The sequence below is a fragment of the Nicotiana sylvestris genome, chromosome 12 (genome assembly GCF_000393655.2).
Source record: "Nicotiana sylvestris chromosome 12, ASM39365v2, whole genome shotgun sequence".
NCBI lineage: Eukaryota > Viridiplantae > Streptophyta > Magnoliopsida > Solanales > Solanaceae > Nicotiana > Nicotiana sylvestris.
The window spans coordinates 21,859,196-21,882,491 of NC_091068.1; the positions used below are offsets into that span (position 1 = coordinate 21,859,196).

The 23,296-nt window shown below is 37.4% G+C and overlaps 2 protein-coding genes and 1 non-coding gene across 4 annotated transcripts; all 3 read right to left on the reverse strand.

The window, feature by feature from the left end:
* Positions 1-3,115: 3,115 nt before the first annotated feature.
* On the reverse strand, positions 3,116-3,197 carry TRNAS-UGA (transfer RNA serine (anticodon UGA)). Its single transcript has one exon. It is a non-coding gene; the product is annotated as a tRNA-Ser (tRNA).
* A 1,444-nt stretch (positions 3,198-4,641) lies between these two features.
* LOC104243309 (uncharacterized) lies at positions 4,642-7,705 on the reverse strand. 2 transcript variants are annotated; one of them, XM_009798488.2, is made up of 4 exons: positions 7,370-7,705; positions 6,911-6,981; positions 5,172-5,358; positions 4,642-5,082 (listed from the first exon to the last, which is right to left on the reverse strand). In XM_009798488.2, exons 1-4 carry the CDS (start codon positions 7,475-7,477, stop codon positions 4,939-4,941), a joined length of 510 nt encoding a protein of 169 aa, XP_009796790.1. In that variant the 5' UTR covers positions 7,478-7,705; the 3' UTR covers positions 4,642-4,938. The 2 variants fall into 2 exon arrangements, with proteins under 2 accessions (XP_009796790.1, XP_009796791.1); XM_009798489.2 differs by having other exon boundaries at positions 4,783-5,082; positions 5,172-5,301; positions 7,370-7,658.
* A 10,619-nt stretch (positions 7,706-18,324) lies between these two features.
* On the reverse strand, positions 18,325-18,993 carry LOC104243310 (GCN5-related N-acetyltransferase 8-like). Its single transcript, XM_009798491.1, has one exon. It carries the CDS (start codon positions 18,991-18,993, stop codon positions 18,325-18,327), a length of 669 nt encoding a protein of 222 aa, XP_009796793.1.
* Between the last annotated feature and the right edge of the window lie 4,303 nt (positions 18,994-23,296).

Here is a 23,296-nt window from a genome sequence, read left to right on the forward strand (position 1 = left end):
ACTATTTTATCCTTAAAATATTCTTTTTTAGAAAAAAAAGCGCTAACATCGATACTCACTGCCTCAAGTATTGTTTCAACCTAATCCCCCCCCCCCTTCAAGCCTTGAATTCTTATTGACTACTTAAAGACAAGAAAATTCTCTATTCCTTTGCATATTTGTATCTATGTGTATGTGTATTAATCTTTGAACTGTATGTAATAAATGAGGATATATAAAAAAAAATTGGTGTATTGCTTTTTAAGTGTTGTGGTAATGAAGACAGTGTTTGTTTCTCTTCAAATATTTTGTCCTATTTAGATTTATTTTTTACTCAGAATTTTTTGTCAATTTATTAATTATTATAACTTATAATTATATGTTTATCATAAAATAAATTATATTTATCATACAAATTATCTTATCTAAGCATAGTTGTATTTAAAATAAAATAACAAATAGAATTTTTTGTATTTAAATCGATCGGGAATCTAAAATTTTGAAGAAATTACGCCCTTATAAGTGTAAACAATTATAAGGTTATTTAAGTCATTTTAACCGAAAGAGAGTTTATCAACACTTCTTTTTTTATCAAATACTGCAACAGCTTATTATCAATTTCAGCACTTGTATCCAAACACGTAACTGCTTATTTATTAAATCAGTTTTAGCAGTTAAAAGTATTTTTCAGCACTTAATGCTTATTAGCTACTTCAAATCAGCTAATCCAAACGAGCTCTATGCTAGGAAATTAATTTGCTTATCATATCAACTTAGATCTTCTAATTTTCCCTCAATAGACTACCCCAACTAAGAAACTAGCTATATTTAGTTAATTATTAATACTTTCTTAGATTTATAAAATATGTACATTTATAATTTTTCCTTTTTTGCATCACTTTTACCATTTAAATGTTATTTTCAAGATTCTATGTACATGTCATGATGGTCAATGACAATAAATAGATAACTATAAAGCATATATCTGTTAGATTTTTTTAGATCATGTGTGACACACTATTACATCAAGTTCATAACTCATATATAAAGGTATAATATATAAAACCCAATAAACTTGGTACCTTTTGCAACTTTCACATCTAAACTTTTGAATGTTCAATAGTGGAAAAATCTCGTCTAGTTAATAACATAAGAGGTAGTTGGTAAATATAAGGTACGTTAAAATGGTCCATTACATTGTCAGATATAATTAAATGCAAAATAAAAAGAAAAAATGAGATGTAAATTGCTAGAATATTTTGATGTCGGAGTTTTATATTTGCTGGAGAGTGAGTGACTTCTTCACTTTGTCTGTCATGTTTCACTTGAAACAAAGTTTAATAAAGAAAAAAAGATTTTTGAAACATTTGATCTTAAATATGTCATAATATTTGTGTGATGATAAAGCTTTTGAAACTTGTGATCTTAGACTATCATAACATTTGTATGACTATAAGGTTTCTCACTAAAAAAATATAGAAATATATTATTTTTTTAACGGACAAATAAGAAAATAGACCAAAAAAATAAACCGGAGGGATTAATAAGTTGTATGCCACCTACTCTTATTGGCCACCAATTCGTATTTAACGCAGACACTATCAGTTACCAGTAATTGGATTTTGGATCAAATTGATTTCTCAACTGCAAAAACTTATAAACGCTTAGATCTGAAAACATTTAAGTTTGAAGCTTATCCTTATTTTCAAGTTATTAAATCATACTTAATGTAAATATATACTTAAAATTATCCTGGACTAACTTCCTATTTTTTCTAGCTGTAGAGTGACCTGAGCATTCAAATATTTTTACGGGCAAAACTTAAGCTCAATATGTTCTTTTTTACTTTTGAGGCAGGGGAAGGGTTTATTTATTGAAAAACAACCGCCGCGTCAAATCAACGCTCATTATATTTGTTAAGAAAATTTGGGCATAATTAACAAGGAAGAGGTAAATACAGAGTTACATTAGAAATTGAATCCTATTAAATATGATGCAGAACAGCTCTTGTTCTATATTTGATCAGAGATTTCTGAATCATGATAGAAAAAGGTGCAGAGGATGCAGGAGCTGCTCTAATGCTTCAGCGGAAGCTTGTAGTTTAATTTTGAATGGGTGCATTACATGAAAGCAGGGATTAATAGCTTTCAAGAATTTGTGGAATAGATTAATTTATTTCTTGCGTTCTTAAATTTTCAAAAGAGTGAAATTAAGGGTGTGTTTGATACGAAGGAAAATGTTTTCATGGAAAATATTTTCCTAGAAAATGTTTTTTATGGAAAATGAGCGGTTTTATCACTTACTTTTCCTTGTTTGGTTGGTGAGTGAAAAATATTTTCAGTGTTTGGTTAGAGAGTATAAAAAAAAATTAGAGAAATTTTTTTTGTGCTACTCTCCTCACTCCCCCCCACCCCCCCCCCCCCCAAAAAAAAAAACTCAAGTCTCTAAAAATTCACACAAACTTAAAAGAACTAATGTGCTGCTTTACTTTCTTACGCAAAAATAACGTTAAAATTTGTGCTCCATAACCAAAAAGAAATATTATTTTTTTCATTGAAAAAGAAAGTATTCTTTCTACAACATAAAAATAAAGTATTCATTTTATTGAAATAAAAGAAAATACCTTTTCTACATCATGAAAAGAAAATACTCATTTTGTTAAAATGAGGAAAAAAAATACTTTTTTACATTATGAAAAGAAAATACTTTTTTTGTTGAAATGAAAAAAATACTTTTTCTACCGGAAAAGAAAGTATTTTTTTGTTAAAAAGAAAAAAAATACTTTTTTATATCATGAAAAAAACAATCATTTATTGAAATGAAAAAAAGTCTATCTATAACATGAAAAGGAAATACTAATAGTAATATTTTTATTTATGGTAGGGGTGGGGTGAGGCAAGGGTTGGGGGTGGGGGTGAGTTGATGGGGGTTTGTGGGGATGGATAATAGGATGGGGAAGGTTGAGAAGGAGTTTTGGAAAATGCTTTTCCTTCTCTTGATACGCAAAATTGAGTTAATGAGAGAATGATTTCCAAAATATTTAGGCCAACCAAATATGGGAAAATTGGAAAATATTTTCCTTCGTAACAAATACAGCCTAAATATTGATAACTAGCTCGAAAAAAAAACAGATTTGCGTCGACAGCAGGGTTCGAACCTGCGCGGGCGAAGCCCAACAGATTTCAAGTCTGTCTCCTTAACCACTCGGACATATCGACTTTGTTGTTCTCAATCTTCTCTAATTTCTCAATTATTATATCAAAAAGTGTAAACTTGCCTACAAATAGCACCAGACCATTCTGAATATCTGATTCCTTTATTTGAAGTAACACACCTTACTCTAGTTACTTGAGCAACTAGTTATATTAGGATTCACATTCCAGTAAAGGAAAAAGAAAACCTTAATTTTTTTTCGATCTGCCTAATCCACTGTGAGTATACTTTCCCATACTTGTGCCGGTGAGAGATAACAAGTACTTGGTGGTATAGAGTCATGGTGCGCCCAAACTAGTCTCAACCTATGTTGCTCGGACATTCCGAAAATGTTGTTGGGTGCGTGTCGAATCCTCCAAAAATAATGTTTTGTTGGAGGATCCGACACGGATGCAATATCATTTTGGAGAGTCTGCGCAACCAACACCACCGTTATATAAAAAAATAGTAAAAATTATTCTGCAGTATCCAGCAAATCTCATACACAAAGAGAAGTGCCTTTGCTCAAGCTCCTCTCTCTTTCCACTCGATTTACAGTCAACATATAGAACAATCTTCCCTTCTATGAGAACCCTCGTGCTGCATATGGAAAACCATAACTCTTAAGCAAATGTGATAGCTAAAAAGCCAGTTTCAGTCAGCAACTTTCCTGATCACTCATACAATGAGAAGGTACTCTCAATAAAAACATTGTTAAAAAGGCAGAGACGACACATCGAGTGTTAATCAGCAACCTGTGATCTGTAAATATTTATATATATAGATGCTCAGCTCATGCTGTGAGTCAAAGCAACAAAAGCTTTAGAGACAGAAGAGGAAAGGAAGGCTATGAGCATATCATTCTAGCCAACAGGATTACAATTGCACTCGCTTTAACATATCTTTTATCAGTTTATACTGTTTCCAATCAGTCATTTTAAATAGAACTATTAATTTGCAATTCTCTGCAAGATCCATGCATATAAACATGGGCAGATCTAGAAAGGAACAACTCAGTTCAAATGAATCCTCTTCATCAATTTTTTTTTATTATATGCAGAGGCGGACTCGGGATTTGAAGGTGTCAGGCACTTCAGCAGACTGCTCAACAAGTGCCCTGTCAGACTTTTGATCGTAAGAGTTCCAGGCAGAATGTATGACCGTTTTCAATATATACACATATATATCTAGAATTTTTGTCGAGGTTAACGGGGTCTAGTGATTCCTCTTCTTAATACATCGGTCCGTCTGCCTTTGGTTATATAGGTGAATTACATTTTAAGAACTAAAAATACGCATATATACAACAACAACCCAGTAAAATTCCACTACTGGGGTCTAGGGAGGGTAGTACGTATGCAGACCTTACCCCTACCCCGAAGAAGTAGAGAGGCTGTTTCCGAAAGGCCCTCGGCTCAAGAAAACAAAAACACAAAAGGAGACAATATTAGTATTAGCAAAGAAATCATATGAACAGGAAACAGGAAAGGAGGTTCATTATATTAATAAAAATCCTGGATCCACCTCTTGCATATAAAGCAAAGGTACCACATCAGATAGTAGACAGTTGAAAACACAAGCATCACTACCATCAAACTAAAGTACTGCAAATTATTAAAACAAAATTCATATTATAAATTATTCCCAAGTTGAACTGTTTCTCCCAGGGGAAAAAGGAAACGACATATCAGTATTCAACGAGATGAAGACTGACTTATCCACAAACTTATGAAGATCAGTCTCCTGAAAGTAAGATGTATCAGAATTTTAAACCTTAAAAGTAACTTCACCATGCCAAGAGAGTTTCTTCTTTCCAACTCCGCTGTCATCAATCAGGTAATTCTTCGGCAGAAACTCCAACCTCAACACGTCCCTACCTGCTAGCGCTTCGTCATCTCCTACTTCGTATCCCTGTAACATAAATAATTAATTTATACATACACAACTCATGAGGAAGTGAAAGTTTAAATCCTTGACGTATATAAACCATAGTATGTTACCGAGTTGAACTTTGAGGTGAAGGCGGGACGAGCTGTTTCTCCTGCAGCATCATAGCCACTATTGAATCTTTCTTCTTTAGGAACTTCACTCTCGGTATCGAAATTCTTCATATGTGGAATATCTCTTTCACTATCAACATGGGAAGATTGGCTTTTCAACAAGTACCTACGCCTTTGCTTTAAAAATCTGAAATTTAACATGTACTATAATATTAGGGCATTACTTTTTCTTCTTATTCGCCCAGGTGATGGATGCGTTAACAAACCATATATAGGGGGAGGTGCCATGGTGCATGCTATTTGCCGATGACATAGTTCTGATCGATGAGTCACGAACCGGTGTTAACGAGAGACTGGAAGTTTGGAGACATACTCTTGAGTCTAAAGGTTTCAAGCTGAGTAGAACGAAAACGGAATACTTGGAGTGTATTTTCAGCACTGAGCCGGGGGAAGTGGGCGTGGATGTGAGGCTTGAATCACAGGTTATCCCAAGTAGAGGAAGCTTCAAGTACCTTGGATCAGTTATCCATGGGGGAGGGGAGATTGATGAAGATGTCGCACACCGTATTGGGGTAGGATGGATGAAGTGGAGGTTAGCATCCGGAGTTTTGTATGACAAAAGAGTGCCAACAATACTCAAAGGTAAGTTTTATAAAGCGGTGGTTAGACCGGCCATGATGTATGGGGCAGAATGTTGGCCTGTTAAGATCTCACATATCCAAAAGATGAAAGTAGCTGAAATGAGAATGTTGAGGTGGATGTGCGGGCACACCAGGATGGACAAGATTAGAAATGATGATATTCGGGAGAAGGTGCACGTGGCTCCCATTGATGACAAGATGCGAGAAGCGCGGCTTAGATGGTTCGGACATGTAATGAGGAGAAGTCCAGATGCTCCAGTGAGGAGGTGTGAGCGGCTGGTTGTGGAGGGCACGAGAAGAGGTAGAGGGCGGCCTAAGAAGTATTGGGGAGAAGTGATCAGGCAGGATATGGCGAGACTTCAGATTTCCGAGGACATGACACTTGATAGAAATTTGTGGAGGTCGAGTATTACAGTTGTAGGCTAGGAGCTAGTTGAGTCTTGCGTTACTTTGTTCCATTGTGAGCCTAGTCTGGTAAGGTTTTAATCGAAAATTACTAGGGGCATTGTCGTGTCTTAATATTTTCTCTTTTCGGTGCTAGATCTATTACTAGCCATCATTTCTGTCTTGTATTTTTCTTATGCATTTTAGGTTCCTATTTTTCCTATGATCTCTATGGTGAAACTAATATTCTCCCCTTTTGTTTTTCTGGTTTTTCTTATTATCTTGAGCCGAGGGTCTTTCGGAAACAGCCTCTCTACCCTTTTGGGGTAGGGGTAAGGTCTGCGTACATACTACCTTCCCCAGACCCCACTTGTGGGATTTTCCTGGGTTGTTGTTGTTGTTGTTGTTGTTGTTGTACTTTTTCTTCTTTTCTTTTTTCCCATTACATCATTTTAAGAGAAAAGTAAAGTACCTACAATAGGCAATATGATTAAGTTAGTTGTTGTATATGCATATAATTGTGAGACTTAAAGAATCTGTATGGGAATGAAATGGACCCAAGCAGAACGGAATGGTTATAAAGGATTCATATAGCACACTAGAACCAGTTTGCGATTGAGGTGTAGTAGTTATTGTTTTCCTTCACCTATAAGAAAATGAGACACGATAGGGGAAATAACTATTCTATCAGTTTGAGAAAAAATATGATCGTACAGGATTTCACCCAAAATGATATCTCTCCTCTGCTTTGCAGCCTGCAACTTCCTCTTCTTGGAGACAAATTCCTGTACAAGAATTGCCAGACCATGATCACACAATTAACATCCAAAAAGTATCATCTTGAAGCATATACTTCATCTAAGAACAGTATATAATTACAGGAAACCAAAAAGAGCAATTCTTTATAAATCCCAATAAACATTGAACAACACTTAAAAGTATAACCAAAAACAAAAAAATGCCAAACTCAAATTACACACGTCTACAATGGGAATTAGCACCAACAAGGAACTAGTGGAAACAAAAAGACAGTCTTTTTCTATGCATGGTGGTGTCCGAGCCAGTTTGTGCGCATCTGATACACCCTGCCCACTAGGCTTAGGCAGACCGAAAGAAATAGTCTAATCAAACTAATTAGTAGAATTTATTTAAGAAAATCCAGAAAGTGCAAACCTTTTGCAGTTCCAAGAACTCGTTTAACAGATGTTTCTGCTTGAGCTTTGCCTTTGCTTCTTCATCAACGGCATTTAGTTGATTGAAACCCTCTATAGACCTTTTCATCTCTCTTCAGTAGCACATACCCACTAAGGAAAACAGCAAAAAAATTTCAAGAAAACTCATACCCACATCATTAAATCAAATCTTTAAGGTTTTCCATATATAAACAAACTGTTATTAACATGCTGAGGCTAGAGAGAAATTTGGTCCGTTTTATTAAGAGGGATAAAAAAGGAGAGAATGTGGAAGGCCAGAAGGGATATTGAGATATATTTTTGAGGCTATGAATATAGGAAAAAGAAATTAAATAAAACCCCATATATGGAAAATAAGGGGTTAAGAGGCTGAATTGTGTGTGGGTGTGGTTGGAGGACATTAGAGGACATCTTGGTTTTCTCCCTCTCCTTTCCATATTCGTATTTGTCTTTCTTTCTTCTTCCCCTTTTGGGTTTTTTTATACCGGACCAAATTTGTTCATAATTTTATTCGTGACGGGCTAAGCTCGGTACTATTCGTTAACCTTTGCCTATTCGTTAACATCTTTATTCGTTAACATTCGTGACGGGTTAAATTTGTTTTACTATCTTTATTTTACCTATCTTGTTAGATTGTCACCAATTTAACTAAGCCAAACACTTTATAAAAGGGTGATTTGAACTAAAACCTAAGAAAGATAAAAACTAAACCAAAAAAATGAATAAAGTGATCAATGGAATTCTCGCAATAAAGGAAACGGAATATGAAAAAATACGGAATTAATTAGTGTCGAGTCTAATCCAATGGATTTGATTGACTTCTACTAGTTAATCACAAGTCTAAGTCTCTAGCCTTAGAAATTATTAGGGATGACAAATGTGGCAGGGCAAAACCTTAATGGGGCAGGGCAAGGGAGCATCTAAATAGGGCGGGGCACGACAGGGCAGGGCAAAACTTCATTTTTGAAAAATGCAAATGTGGTCGGGCAGGTAGTAGGTCTCAATTTTATCCAAAAGTACGGTTTCCTCTTAGAGAAAAAAAAAAGAATTTACAGATTGTTTCCATGAGCTCCCAAATGGGTCTTTCTTTAGAAGCTCCCAAATGGATCTTACGTCACAATATTTTGAATTAGATATATCACTTATACATTGAGCATTTTTTCTAAGCAATTTAAATGTTTAAATCAAGTAAATGTTACACCCCATACCTAAATAAAGCTTGATAAGTGTGGCTTCTAGCACAGTCAATCAGTCGGCGACGCGTTTGAGGGCAGAAGATAGCAACACATTTCATTAGACTTGCGCCAGCTGTCACCAGTTGCAGTGATCGGGGCGATGCGACCCGTTTGCATGTAGTAGTGGCGGAGTTTCCTAGATTTGGTGTGATATAAAAAGGTAGTGCAACACTCTTTTCTCTTTCATTTTTAGAAGGTATCACCAATGTTAGTTCTCCCAAGCACCTCTTAACACCCCTTTAGACTTTCCAAACAATTTAAGGCAAAGTTGAAGGTGAATCTGAATCTAGAAAAATCTAGCACGAAGGAGCTGGGAATCATCACTGTAATATTTATTATCTTGTTGTATCGATTCTGAAAAATTCGTTGGAGGCGGGGTAATCGTTCTAGAGGTGTAGCTAGTTCTTCAATAAGGTATGTAGGGAAACTTTCTTTCTTGGCATGACCTGGTGTAAGTCTCTCTTTCTCCCTCTAAAGGATTTCTGTATTAAAAAAATTTGGTTGTTCTGAGTCCTTCTCAATGATGGTATTTTGTTCGTGTACATACTTGCCGGTGACATTTATTTCAAAGTCTATAATATTTCCAGTTGGTATCATGTAGTCGGGGAGTATGATTCATTCTGAATTTAAACCTGTTATCTCTTGAAACTGCTACTGCATTTCACTTAAATAAATGTATTTATTTTACTTTACTGAGCTGTACTATAGACAGACGGGCACGACACCTACTATGCAACTATTGATCGGTTGGGTATGATGAGACATGATATGAGATATTACCAAGCACTTGTGTGGCCAGGTACGATGACGCGTGATGTGAGGTTACCGAGTCCTCTTGAGGCCGGTTACACCGAATTCTGTTGAGATCGGATATAGCCGAGACCTCCTGAAGCCGCGTACAACCAAGTCCTCTACTAAGCCGGGTATGGAATGATGTGTGATGTGAGGTTACCGAGCCCTTTTATGGCCGGGTACGACTGAGTCCTCTATGAGACCAGGTATGGAGTTATGAAATGTGACCCAAAGAATGGTTGAAGATATGTATACTTATATGTATTATAATTAATGCATAGCCCAAATGAGTGGCTTGGTTTTACAAAATCTTGCTTGCATTCATGATTCATGGTTTATAGTTCCCACTGATTACGCCCCGGTGGCTTGTCGTGGGTATTCAAGTTGGGATCACTCACTTATTTCTCTTATGCTATGACTCTGATTTACATGTTTTCTTAGTCTTACATACTCTGTACATTATCCGTACCGACGCTCTCTTTTTTGGGTGTTATGTTCATGCCCACAGCTACAAATAGACCCGATGACGTCCCTCCCTAGTATGGTGTTGTTCCAGCTGAGCAGTCGTTGCACTCCATTCCTTCGGAGTAGTTGTTAGAAGTCAAAAGGTATTAAAACTCATGTCTTAACGTTTTGGGTATGGTGGGGCCATGTCCCGACCAAGTTATACATATGTATATCTCCTTTAGGTACTCTTAGAAGCTTACAGGCTATGTTTAACTGTATGTAAAAGGGTGGATTATGACTCCGTTTCAGTTATGAATATGTATAAAATGCTAAGGTTTCTTTTGTAAGTCAGTTGTTCACATATTGATTTTGGTGATTCTTACTCGGAGGACTTGTTGACCTAGGTCTTATGAATAAAAATATGTAAGAATAGACATCGGTTCACATGGGCCTTTGGGCATCGTGTGCCGATTGCACCTCTCAAGGTTGGAGTGTGACAAACTTGGTATCAGAGCAGTTCTGTACTAGGGAGTTAGCAAGTCGTATCTAGTAGAGTCTTATTAATGGGTATGTTGTGCAACATGCTTATAAATATGAGGATACATGATTTTTAGGATGAATACACTTATTTCTGATCTATATCGTGCAATAGAGTTGAGTCGTAAGTATTCGCTTCTTATCCCCATCTTGTTTATGTTTATAGAAATGCCTACCACGAGACTTCAGGCACTTGTTCAAGGGTTGAATGAAGAAGCAGTAGAAGGTCCCAGTCTAGTGACACCTGCCCCTAAGGGTCAACATAGGCCTCACGATGATGCTGGTACTCAAGTTTATGGGACAACACCACCACATCCATAACAGCATAGAGAAACTAATATACCTTATGTTCATCCCCCGTTTGTTCCCAAGCAAGATTGAGACATGAGAAATGCAGTACAGTTGTTGACTCAATTAGTGGCCTCCTAGTCCCAACGACAGGTCCCTATCACCACAGATAGAGTAGTCAGGACGAGAGTTCAGGATTTCATAAATTTGGACCCCCGGTATTCACAGGAACAGATCCCAAAGAAGATCCCAGAATTTCTAGATCAAATGCAGCGATTGTTACGAGTTATGTATGCCACTAATACTGAGTTCGTGGCACTTGCCTCTTACAGATTGAGGGATATAGTTGTGACTTTGGTATGAGACTTGGGAACAGTCTAGGGGATCTCTTGCCCCAGAAGCAGGATGGAAGGAATTTTCTGAGGCATTCTTGCAGCAGTTTTTGCTTGTTAAGCTCCACCGAGAAAGATAATATAAATTCTTATGATTGGAGCGAGGTAATATGAGTGTCCGGGAGTATATCATGCAATTCAACTCCTTGTCTAGGTATGCTTCATCAGTTGTGGCAGAGATGGATGACCGCGTACATCAATTTTTGGGCAGTTTTGGACCATATTTGATTAATGAATGTACTATTGCTTCTTTGAGTCCGAATATGGATATTGCTCGTATTCAGGCTTATGCGTAGAATTTGAAGGATCGTAAGAGGCAATAACGAGCCGCTCGAGAGCACGACCAAGGCCAACATAAGAGGTCCCGGTCTATAGGTAATATGGGTGAGTCCCAAGGTGAAGACCTTCATTTCCTCAACATCCGTTTCATATGGTGGCTAGTGCAATGTCATATCTCCATGGTTAGCATCATGATCGGATCACATATTTTGGTCAGGGTCAAAATCTTCGAGGACAGAGCTCACAATATTGTAGAGACCCTAGTACGATGAGGCCCCCGGTACCACATTGTGGCCAATGTGGTAGGAATTATTTTGGGCATTGCAGCTAGGGTTCAGATTGTGTTATTCTTGTGGAAAGCCACGTCATGTGCTTTTTTCCATTGAAAATGTGGGTGGGATGACACCACCAACGAGATCAGCAGCAACCTCGTCATCGACAACAAAACCTCGTGAGAAAGGTATGCAACTGCCGATAGGAAGAGGTAGAGGTAGAGGTGAAGTGACTAGCTCAGGGGGCAACAGAACCACATTTATGCACTGTTGTTGCACCCTTTTTTCTCACGCGAGCGGGTTTCGACATATGACAACTCTTTTAAATGGGTATTAAAAGAGAAGGGTCGTCACCTAACGATTTTTAAGGCGTGTTAGGACACTCATTTGCATATAACTCTATTTTAACTAGTCCGAGTTACCAAAGATTGGGTAAGGGCTCAAATTATCTTTAATAGAGGTGTTAGGCATTCTTTGAGGTCCACAAATATGGTTCCCGACTGAATTTTAAAACTATGTGAGGATTACCAAATTATGAATAATTGTTCTAGGTAAGCATGTAAGATACGAGAATAAGGAATCTAAATGGTTAATTAGCTAATCAGGGGAGAAGCAGTGAACTATAGAAGTCATTCATAAGTAATTTAAAGGAGGTAGTTGAAAAGAAGCATAATTCATCCATTAGTAAACTAGTTGATACAACTCTTTGGAGGTTACAAGATATAACGTAGTCAAATCTAGGTTTCTAAACAAGCGAGTATACAAGGAATACTTACACATGGGGGTCCTAAATTTTTAACCTAAAGGATCATCTCGTGCAACATATATAATACTTCATAACCCCTTAAAGTACAAGGGCTGCTCATATTATTCAGCAAGCACAGACTATCATCCCCTGCTACCCGATTACTACCTTTAAGTTGTTTACCCAAAGAGCTCTAGTTCAATTCTAAGTCGCGTCCTATATGTGCCTACTCGTGCTATGCCTATGGTCCAGAAGGCTTTGGACTACTATACAGGTGGTTCTAGACTCAATCTAGGCTGCTTAAAAAATGAGAAAAATAGACGTCACATAATTAAAACGAGTAGGACTTCACATATGATGCAAGTAGAACAAAGGGGTTTCAAGTTTACCTCCACATAAAAGCTTATATGCACACATTTCATACTGTGTTAGTGCGGTCAAGTAAACGAGCAGTTGCTAATTAGTTATGCCTAAGGCAAGATTACTAGCTGAGTGGATCGATGATCAGTTATAATTAAGCAGATCTGGAATTGGTACATGACCAGTTGGTGGACATACTACATTGTTTAAATCCTATAGGCATAATCTTTAGACGACTAAACTTAGACGATTTAAGACCAAGCAGTTAAGTAGTGTTGACTCTTGCTGTATTTGATCCCATTGTCATAATTTCTAGCAGGCAACACGATTAAGCAAGGCATCAACGTAGACAGTTTCAAACAGCCAATATGGAACCCTATAAGCACGATTTCTAAATGTTCAAAACTTAGGCAATTTCAGGTGTGAAGCTGTTGACAGGCGCAAGTTTGTTTCATTGACCCTATAGCCATGATTTCTAGGTGAGCCATACAGTTGAGGGAGGGATTAGTGTAAACAGACTCAATTACTCAGGCAAAATCCTAGAGGCGTGGTGCCTATATAAGTAAAACAGGATAAGCAAGTAGCAAACAAATTTGATTTGAATCCTATAGGCATATTTTCTAAACATAGTGCAAGTCTTGTTGACAGGATCCATATTATAATTAGTCAGGCCCTAAATCATGTTCTCTAGGTGAATATCCGGGCTTGATGGCCTATAAGAATGACGTCTATGCATAAAAAGTCGACAGGAATAGAGCATGGCAAAACAAGATAACAAATAAAATATTTGGACCCTATAGGCATGTTTTCTACCAATTCATGCAATAATTAAAGTACCCCAACCCCCTTTTACGAACTTCCAAAGCTTCAAAAAATGCCCAAGAGATGAAAGAAAATGAGCTAAATGGTCTAAGTCCCGCATTTAATAAGGTTGTGCACAGGTCTTCGGTGTCGCATTTGTGACACCTGGCTCGCAAATGCGAAGGTCAAAAATGCAATACAATCATCGCAAAGCGAACCTGGGCTCCCAAATGCGACCAAGGACTCGCAAATGCAAACCCTGTCAAGGTTGAAAATGCGACTGGAAATCTCGCAAATGCGAGCTATGCCCTGACCAGGCTTCTTCGCAATTGCGAAGACTTTCTCACAAATGTGAGGTTCACAGATGCGAACCATTTCTCGCATTTGCGATGCCTGCAACACCCTCCAAGAAACACCAGAAAACTGAAGCTTTTTCTCATCCTTCCGAACGTCCAAAACTCACCTGAGCCCTCGGGGCTCCACAACAAGCACCTACATAAGTCTAACAACAACATACAAACTCGCTCGTGCAATCGAAACACCGAAATAACATCAAAAACCACGAATCGGATGCCAAAACATATGGATTAACTCATGAACTCAAAAAATTCTAAAAATACTTCCGCGCGTCCGATTCCTATCAAATCAACTCAGAATGATGCCACCAAATTTTGCGTGCAAGTCTTAAATGACATTATAGAACTATTCCCGGTCTCGAAATTTCATTTGGACCTCGATATCACCAAAACCTACTCCAAACCAAATTTAAAGAACTCAAAAAACCTTCAAAGAACCAACTTTCACTATAAGGCGCTGAAACACTCCCGGGTCATCCAAAATCCGATCCGAGCATACGCCCAAGTGCGAAATCATATACAAACTTATTGGAACCATTAAATACTAATTTCGAGTTTGTTTACTCAAAACGTTGACCGACATCAAACTTAGCCTTTTAAGGCCAACTTAGGGAACCAAGTGTTCCAATTTCAATCCAAACTCTTTCAAATCCCGAGCTAGCCATCCCTGCAAGTCAAAAAATAGTAGAAGCACATATGGGGAGTCTTATTTAGGGGAACTGAGTTCTAAAAATAAAAACGACCGATCGGGTCCTTACATGTGTGATATAAAAAGTCAGTGCAACACTCTTTCTCTTTCATTTTTAGAAGGTATCACCAATGTTAGTTCTCCCAAGTGCTCTCAACACTCCCTTTAGACTTTCCAAACAATTTAAGGCAAAGTTGAAAGCGACCCTGAATCTAGCAAGATCTAGCATGAAGGAGTTAGGAATCATCACTGTAATATTTATTATTTTGCTATATCAATTCAGGAAAATTCGTGGGAGGCGGGGTTAATCGTCCTAGAAGTGTAGCTAGTTCTTCAACAAGGCATATAAGGAAACTTTCTTTCTTGGCATGAGTTCTTGTAAGTCTCTTTCTCTCTAAAGGATTTTTGTATTGTAAAAATTTGGTTGTTCTGAGTCCTTCTCAATGATGGTGTTCTCTTTTTGTACATATTTGTCGGTGGCATTTATTTCGAAGTCTATAATGTTTCAAGTTGGTATTTTGTGGTCAGGAAAGATGATTCATTCTGAGTTTGAACTTGTTGTCCCTTTAAAACGCTACTACAATGTACTTATATATATGCATCTATTTTACGTTATCGAGTCGCTCTATAGACGGCCGAGTACGGCACCTACTGTGCAACCATGGATCACTTGGGCATGATGAGACATGATATGAGATATTATTTAGTCCTTGTGTGGCCAGTTATGATGATGTTTGGTGTGAGGTTAATGAGTCCTCTTTAGGCCGGTTACGCCTAGTTCTACTGAGCCCGGGTATAATCGAGACCTTCTGAGGTCGGGTACGACCGAGTCCTCTACGAGGCCAGGTATAAAGTGATGTGTGATGTGAGGTTACCGAGTCCCTATTTGTGGGGTATGATCGAATCCTCTATGAGGACGGGTATAAAGTAATGAAATGTGCCCCAAAAATTGGCTAAAAATTTGTATACTTATATGTATGATAATTAATGCATGGCCCCAATGAGTGGCTCGGTTTTACAAAAGTTTGCTTACATTCATGATTCATGATTTGTAGTTCCCACCGACTATGCACCTAGTGGCTTTTCTTGGGTATTCAAGTTAAGATCACACACTTATTTCTCTTATGTTGATTTACATGATTTCTTAGTCTTACATACATGGTACATTATCCGTACTGACGTCTTTTTCTTTTGCGAGTTGTGTTCATTCCCACGGGTATACATAGACCCGGTGATGTCCCTCCCAGTAGGGTATTGTTCCACCTAAGCGGTCGTTGCACTCCATTCCTTCGAAGTAGATATTTGAAGTCAATAGGTACTGAAGCTCATGGCTTAATGTTTTGGGTATGGTGGGGCCCGATCCGACCAAGTTATGCATATGCATATCTCCTTTTGGTACTCTTATAGGCTTGCAGGCTAGAGTTTGGTTGCATGTAAAAGGGTGGATCGTGACTTGTTTCAGTTGTGAATATGTATAAAATACTACGGTGGCTTTTGCAAGTCAGTAGTTCTCATTTTAATTTTGGTGATTGTTACTCGGAGGCCTTGTTGGCCTAGGTCTTATGAATAAAAAGATGTAAGAACAGACGTAGGTTCGCATGGGCATTCGGGCATTGTGTGCCGGTGGCACCTCCCAAGGTTGGGGTGTGATGGTAAATTTGTCAGTTTTACCATTGTTGCAAATCTATTACCGTATTGTACAACATAGAATTACTCAAGAGTCTTAATTGAGTTCGTGTATTATTTAGCAGGTTCTAAAATAATTCTTGCATATAATAAAAATATATAAATGGAGGGTTAAATGAGGTAGGACAAGGTAGGGAGAAACGGGACAAGGTAAGGCATAATCTAAATGGGGCAAAGAGCTAAACGGGACAGGGTGGAGCATGATTTAAATGGGGGTAAAAAGTTAAACGGGACAGAACATGGCAAAATTTTAGTAGGGGAAGACTTAACTCGCCCCTCCCCGACCTACTCTCCCTATTGCCATCCCTAGAAATCATTACCCAATAGCATTTTCCAACTAATATTGAGTCTAACCCGGTTAATCATTCCTAACTTAACCAAGTGACATTAAGTGCCTTCCAATTTTAGGCTACGAGCATAAAGGATTATTCCTCACCTCAATCGCTAGGCTAGGATTAATTAATTTTTCAACTAACTTGGAATCTTGTAAAATAAAACTACTACATTACTTCACTAAGGGATTAAAGCAAACACGCAAAATGCAAAAATAGCTAGATATTATGTAAGAAATATGAGAAAGGAACTAGGATTGTTCCCGTTTGGTGAAGGCTATGCATTAGGTAAATGGGTATTCAATTCTAAATTTCTAAAATTAAGCATATTTTATAGCCTTGATTTCTATTCTACCAACTTAGTGTCTTACAATACTTAGAGGTTTTCACCCAGAAGATGGCATTCCAAGCCAAGGGTTCAATGATATGCAATTGATTAGTCCAAGTAGAAATCATATGACTCCTAGTTAGATTTATTAATCAAATGATTAACCCACTCATTTCCTTGTTAATTTCTTTGTACCTAAACTAAATTCTACTCTTCCAAGTTAGAACTAACAAAATAGGCATGGGTTTAGTGGTTTTGCCCAGTTTTGCATTTCTGGCCAGTTTTAATCCGGGATTACAGAATTGGCAATTTAGGCCACTTTAAAATATGGCTAGAATGTTCTCATTTCCCTCAATTTTGACTTATTTCCAATTGTTTCTTCCCAGTATCTTCCCGAACACATAAAACCTGTAAAATGCAATAAAATCATTATAAGTGCGCTATATTTCTCAATAATCTGATAAAAAAAGTCTAAGTATAAAAGAAGAGATAAGTTGATGAAACACCCAGTGGCGGCTCTATGGAGTACGATGCCTAAAGTTGAATCGTTATCGGAGACCTTTGGAGGCAAAAACGTTAATTATATTTTATAGTCGAATTTCTTCTAATATTTTCTTCCTAATTGATAATGTAGTTAATTTGTTTAATTATTCTTAAGATATTATTGATAGATAAACTTTTATTAATTTCACTTTCGAAAAACATTCTTCCTTTGGGGAAAATGTCTTCATCTTTTTATGAGCTAGCATTATTACATAGGCGTGTGAATAAGAATCAAATCCTTTTATTTCATTGAGTATATCAATTAAAGTATTATACTTGTACAATTTTTCGTAGTGCTTTTGTTGCAAAATAAGTCTAAAAATCAATATGGAGCTAATTAGCTCAAAGTATGTATAAATGCAATTGTAAGTGAAAATTTAATCCAAGTTGAAAAGGATAAGAGTAATGAAGTAGGAAGTCATTTAAGTTCATCCCATTCATCTGTTATAGCTCAACCAAGTTCTCCCAAAAAAAATAGCATAATGTCTAGAACTATGCCGTCAACGATTATTGATATAGCAAATGGTTGAGCAAAGGATTTACTTATCATTATAAATAATTATAGTGAATTGTTTAAAATATACTTATTATATATGTAAATATGAGTAATATTTAGGGCCCTATATTTTTTTGGGGCCTAAAGCCTTGGCTGTCTTGGGGTTGAGCCGCCCCCGGAAACACCAACTTATCACATATCGCAAACAATAGTACTAAAGCTAAAGTTTATTTTATAGATATAATTAGATCGCATGAACCTTTTGACTCTAAATTTTGATTTCGCTTATGCTCATAATAAAGCCATTAATCTCAGAATCCAATTTGCAAAACTCTTGACACAAACTATATTAATAGTTTTATCTAAACTTGTCAGCATCCTCACTTGAAGCAAATGCATCAAGCCCATTACCAGAAAGCCTAAAACGCTTAACATCTGCCATAATATAAGCCCCCATCCCAAGATAGAAATCAATGGCGTCAACGTTCCACCCAACTGTAAGCCAATCAACTGTGGAGAACCCCATTTTAGCCGCCTGCGAGGCCACAGCAGAAAATAGTATTTTTCCAAATCCATATTTTCGATAACACTCCCTAACATACATGTTTTCAATAAAGAAACCAGGTTTCTCAAAGTAACCTGAATAGCTAGGAAAAAATAGGATATAGCCAGCTATGAAAATATCATCTTCATTGGTTCTAAACAGTTCTGATTCTGGGTCTACTATAGGTGAGTCAAGATTAATGGTTTTCTGAATTGGGTCGAAAATGGAATGTTTAGTGGTTTTTTTAGGAAAATTGTTGGGTGAGACTTCAAGAATGAATGCGGTCACTGAGTAGAAAGGCGGGCAAGGATTAGATTTGAAAAGATTCGTAGAGATGGAAGCCTCAGTGGCGTTAAAGACCTTAGCATAGTTATGATATTTTGCCATTTGATACATGAGTTTGTGGAGATGTGGCACGTCTGATTCTGTGGCGAGGCGAACTCTACCGGAGATTTGAGTGCTGAAACTGATTTTCTCGGCCATTGTTAGTATGGTAAGATGGTGTTCAATTTCTCGGGACCGTTTTTTCTAATGAAAAAGTGAAGGTTTTTATAGTGAAATTTTCGTCAAACTGGAAAGGTTGGAACGGAATTAATCGTTCAATTAAATCGATATTTCCATATATATCACATCAAGAGTAGCTTTCATTATCTTGAAAAGCTCGCCAGCTCTAGCTATTTCAACAACTTTTCAATCTCTTTGGAAAGCAGCTTTGAGTAGACACTGAACATGTGCGTCTTCTGTGCTGCAAAAAAAAAAAAAACCTAGCCAACTTTTATCATGCCGAGTAGTCCCTTCAGTCAATTTACAATTTATGTAGCGTACGTTTCTTATAAGGGCGAATCTAAAAATTTACTCTACGATAATCAAACTTGAAAGAAAATATAAAACAAATCCCCAACAAAGATATTTAATTATATATTATTTACCTTTAAAAACTAATATTTTACTTATATACGTAGTATAATTTTCCGACGAATTGATTACCCTTGTCAGAGTATAGCTTCGTCCCTGCTTGTTAGTTCGTTTCAAGAATGACACACTTTTATATTTGAAAATAATTAATTGAGGCTATTTGTTTAACTTTTAATGTGAAGGGTATATTGTACAATATTACGGTATATTTATGACCACACGTTTTAAATGTTTTATAGACACACACATATGCGGAACTAGAAGCTGGATTATGGATTCGTTCAAACCCATTAGCTTTTGTTCAAATAGTGTATTTTTATTATAAAATTCATTAAATGTGTAAACATATTAATTTAAAACTGATCAGTTGACACTTACAATCATCGTTTTAAAATCTAAAAATATTATGATGTATTTTGTTTAACCAAAAAATAGAATTTCAGTCAAAGCTAGAATTTAGAAGAGCGCGGGTTACTGATAATCAAAAGAATATGTAGAAGAAAGTAATTTGGAGTAGCCAGAGTGTAATCAGGAGAAAAACAAGTGAATCAAAGTATATTCCAATTGTGTCTTGTGTTTACAAGTGACCAGATACCCCCCTTTTATAGGTATCTTGAAGATATGCGTTTTCTCCAAATCATAATGAGACTATTATGAATAATTAAAGACATTGAATGCTACGTTACACAATTATTGTAATCAATACAAATTCTCTAACGTATCCAGTATTTAATGCATGTCGAATTTCATATCTGCGCTCTTCATTATGGTCAGATCCATTCCTTTTGATAAATGACTTAAATAGGTACGGGCGCTGAATCATTCAAATGTCCTCCCGTACCTCTTCCTTTGCCTTTGCTCGTTTCTATTGCTGCCCGTGCCTCTTGACTAATTATAACTCTTTGACTATTTGACCAGTCCACGTGTCTCAACATGTCACTTACATATATAAATGCAATTTTTCCCAATACAGTTCATTAAAATGAGAATTTTTGCCATCATTAATGCTATGACAAAATTGACGCTTCAATTGTCACTTCCATTTAATATTTCGTACACGTATTAATTTTCCATTGGCTCTGCAGTTTTTGCTGCCTTTTTCAAGGTTTTTACGGTTCCACTATTAATGAAGTGCCAGTTATCATAATTATGGTCTTTCCACCTCCGCACTTTTACCTTTGGCGGTTGCTTATCAGTATAAATATAATTTTTTCCCTTGTCTTTTATCACATAAAGCTTATTGAACACTTATTTCTCCAAATCTCTGTTTACTTCTTTCTTAAATCATTCTTCTTTGATATGTCTTCTTCAAGCCCTAACCCTGAGAGAGTTTCCATTACTGACTCCTTCCCCAATGCCCCTGTTAGGCACAAAAGGGGAGGTAGACTTCGTAGTTTAGGATTTACTCAAGGTGGTTCGTCTATGCCTTCTTCTAGTTCTGGTCCTTCCTCTAGAACCAGAGGTTCCCTTTCTCACAAATCTTCTTCTAGGGGTAAAGATCATTCTGAACCTTTACGCGAACCTTTAATAGATGAGATAGTCCCTTCAGAATTGTCTTTTTACCATGACAGGGAATCTCTTAGAAACCAGGTTTCCGCATTAGATCGTGTCGATGCTTACCCCACTCAAATTACAAAGGTTTTGACTCCTGTGGTTCGTAAGGACTGTCATTGGAGTAATGATTTTCCCATTATTATCCCTAATCCGAATCAGAGAATTACTTCCTATTTAACTGGGTTCTCTTTTGTTTACACTTACCCTTTTACTTTAGGGTTTAGACCAGCAATCGACCCAGTCATTCTTGAATTTTGCCGTTTCTTAAATGTCTGCTTGGGTCAAATTGGCCCAATCATATGGAGGGTTGTTGCCTATTTAAGGCATTTAGCCACTAAAGCTGAAGCTCCTTTTACTTTCCCTCACTTGATTCATCTTTACTCACCTAAGCTTTTTCGTAATGGTGTTTTTACACTAGTAGCTAGGAGTAAGGGGGTTTTGGTGAGCCCTAAAGATGACAAGGATCGTGACTGGTATGCCCGATTTGTTGCTGCCCCCACTGTTGGTTTAGTGGGTGAAGATAATATTCCATTCCCTGAGAAGTGGAATTTTGCACGTAGGTCTTTTATCCCTCTCGTACCTTCTTCTTTCAAGTTTATCATCTTTTCTAATTTTAACCCCCCCCCCTTTTAGCAACCATGGGAGTTGTGGGGGATATTTTCAATTTCCGTGGTTGGGTAGATAAATTGCTGAAGATCGCGCCAATGGATAGTAGATCTTGGAAAACACTTTCTAACCGCTTTGGTTGGAAGGTAAAGACTCATGGTAAGAGTTCACATTTCGTTCTTTTTGTGCCTATATTCTCCTTTATTATTTTAACTTTTATCCTTCTTTTTGTCAGGATTTGCTATTCGAGGGGTTACTGCTAAAGCAGTTGCAGCCTCTCGTGTCTCTTTGGGAACTCGTATTCCTTCAAGAACCCATATCTCTTTAGAGAGAACCCGAGAAATAGTCTTGGGTTCCTCTTCTGCGAAAAGGAAGGCTGCTGAAGAGGAAAATTCTGAAGAAGAGGAAAATGAGAGTTCTTGGTAACGAGGCCACGAGTTAGGAGACGCATCGTTTCTGATGACGAAGCTGAAGTTTCGGTTTCTCTTACCGAACCTGTTGAAACCCCAATAATAATTCCTGATTATGACGTCACTCCCCATGATACTAGTGAATCTATTGACCAACTTTTCGTCAGTGGATTTGGTCGTGAAGATGTCGGCCTGTTTTAGACGAAGTACCTTTATCGTCTTTTTCATTACCCGTGCCTGTGATTCCTTCTTTACCGGCCCCAGCTATTTTCGTTCCTTCTTCTACTGCTCTTACCTCTTCTCCCGCTCCTCCTTTGACTATTCCCCCTCCTATCGTTCATTATACTGAAACGGGCTCTTCAAGTAGAAGTGCCGCTGTGAGGTGGGTAATTATTGAAATTCCTACTGAGAGCAACCTTTTGATAAAGTCAGGTCAGGCGGATGTATGGTTGGAGCCTCTTATTGTCCTAATTGAAAAAGCAAAGCTGGAGAGCCGCAGTTCCCTGACTTTAATGAATGATATCGTGCATGCCACTCTGAAGGTATTTTCCTTCTCTCCCTTTTTAACTTTGCAAAATTTTTCATCTTTGGGATTCTTATTTCTTCTTTTTTTTAGGCCAATCTTATCGGCACAGAATTGATGAAAAGAATTGCCCCTTTGGAGAAGATAACACGCGACTCTCAATTGGAAGCAACCAATTGGAAGAGGAAATTTGAGAGTGCTCACCTTGATATAGAGAACTTACAAGAGAGCAAGAATACCTTAGAGCAGCGAGTACGGGCTTTCACTTCAGAATTGGCGGTTACAAAAGCATCTTCACACCAAGCAGAAAAAAAGAGCGTCTCGAGTCCTTCTTCTCAGAGCAGCTATCTAAAACTAGTGAAGAGATCAGAGAATTAAAGGCTCTTTTAAACCAAAAGGAAGTTTACGCTGGGGAACTTGTGCAAAATTTGACTCAAGCACAAAAAGACCTCAAAATATCTGCTGATAAGGTGCGTGCTTTAGAATGCTCCCACGCCTCTCTTCAAGCTTCCCCACAGCTCTGCCTTGGCTGAAAATGAAGAGCTAAAAAATGAGATCGCTGCTTGGGAAAAGGATTATGAGATCCTTGAAGAAAAATCTGCTATTGAGGCAAGTTGGGCTTTTTTGAATTCCCGTCGTGATACCCTACTTGAAGCTGGCCAAGAAAACTTCAACTTGGAGTTGGAGTTAGCTAAAATCAACGAAACCATTGGAAAGGCTCAACAAACTCAGGACTTCCCTTCTCCCGTGGATGAAGTTCCCGTGGCTAAAGCTCATG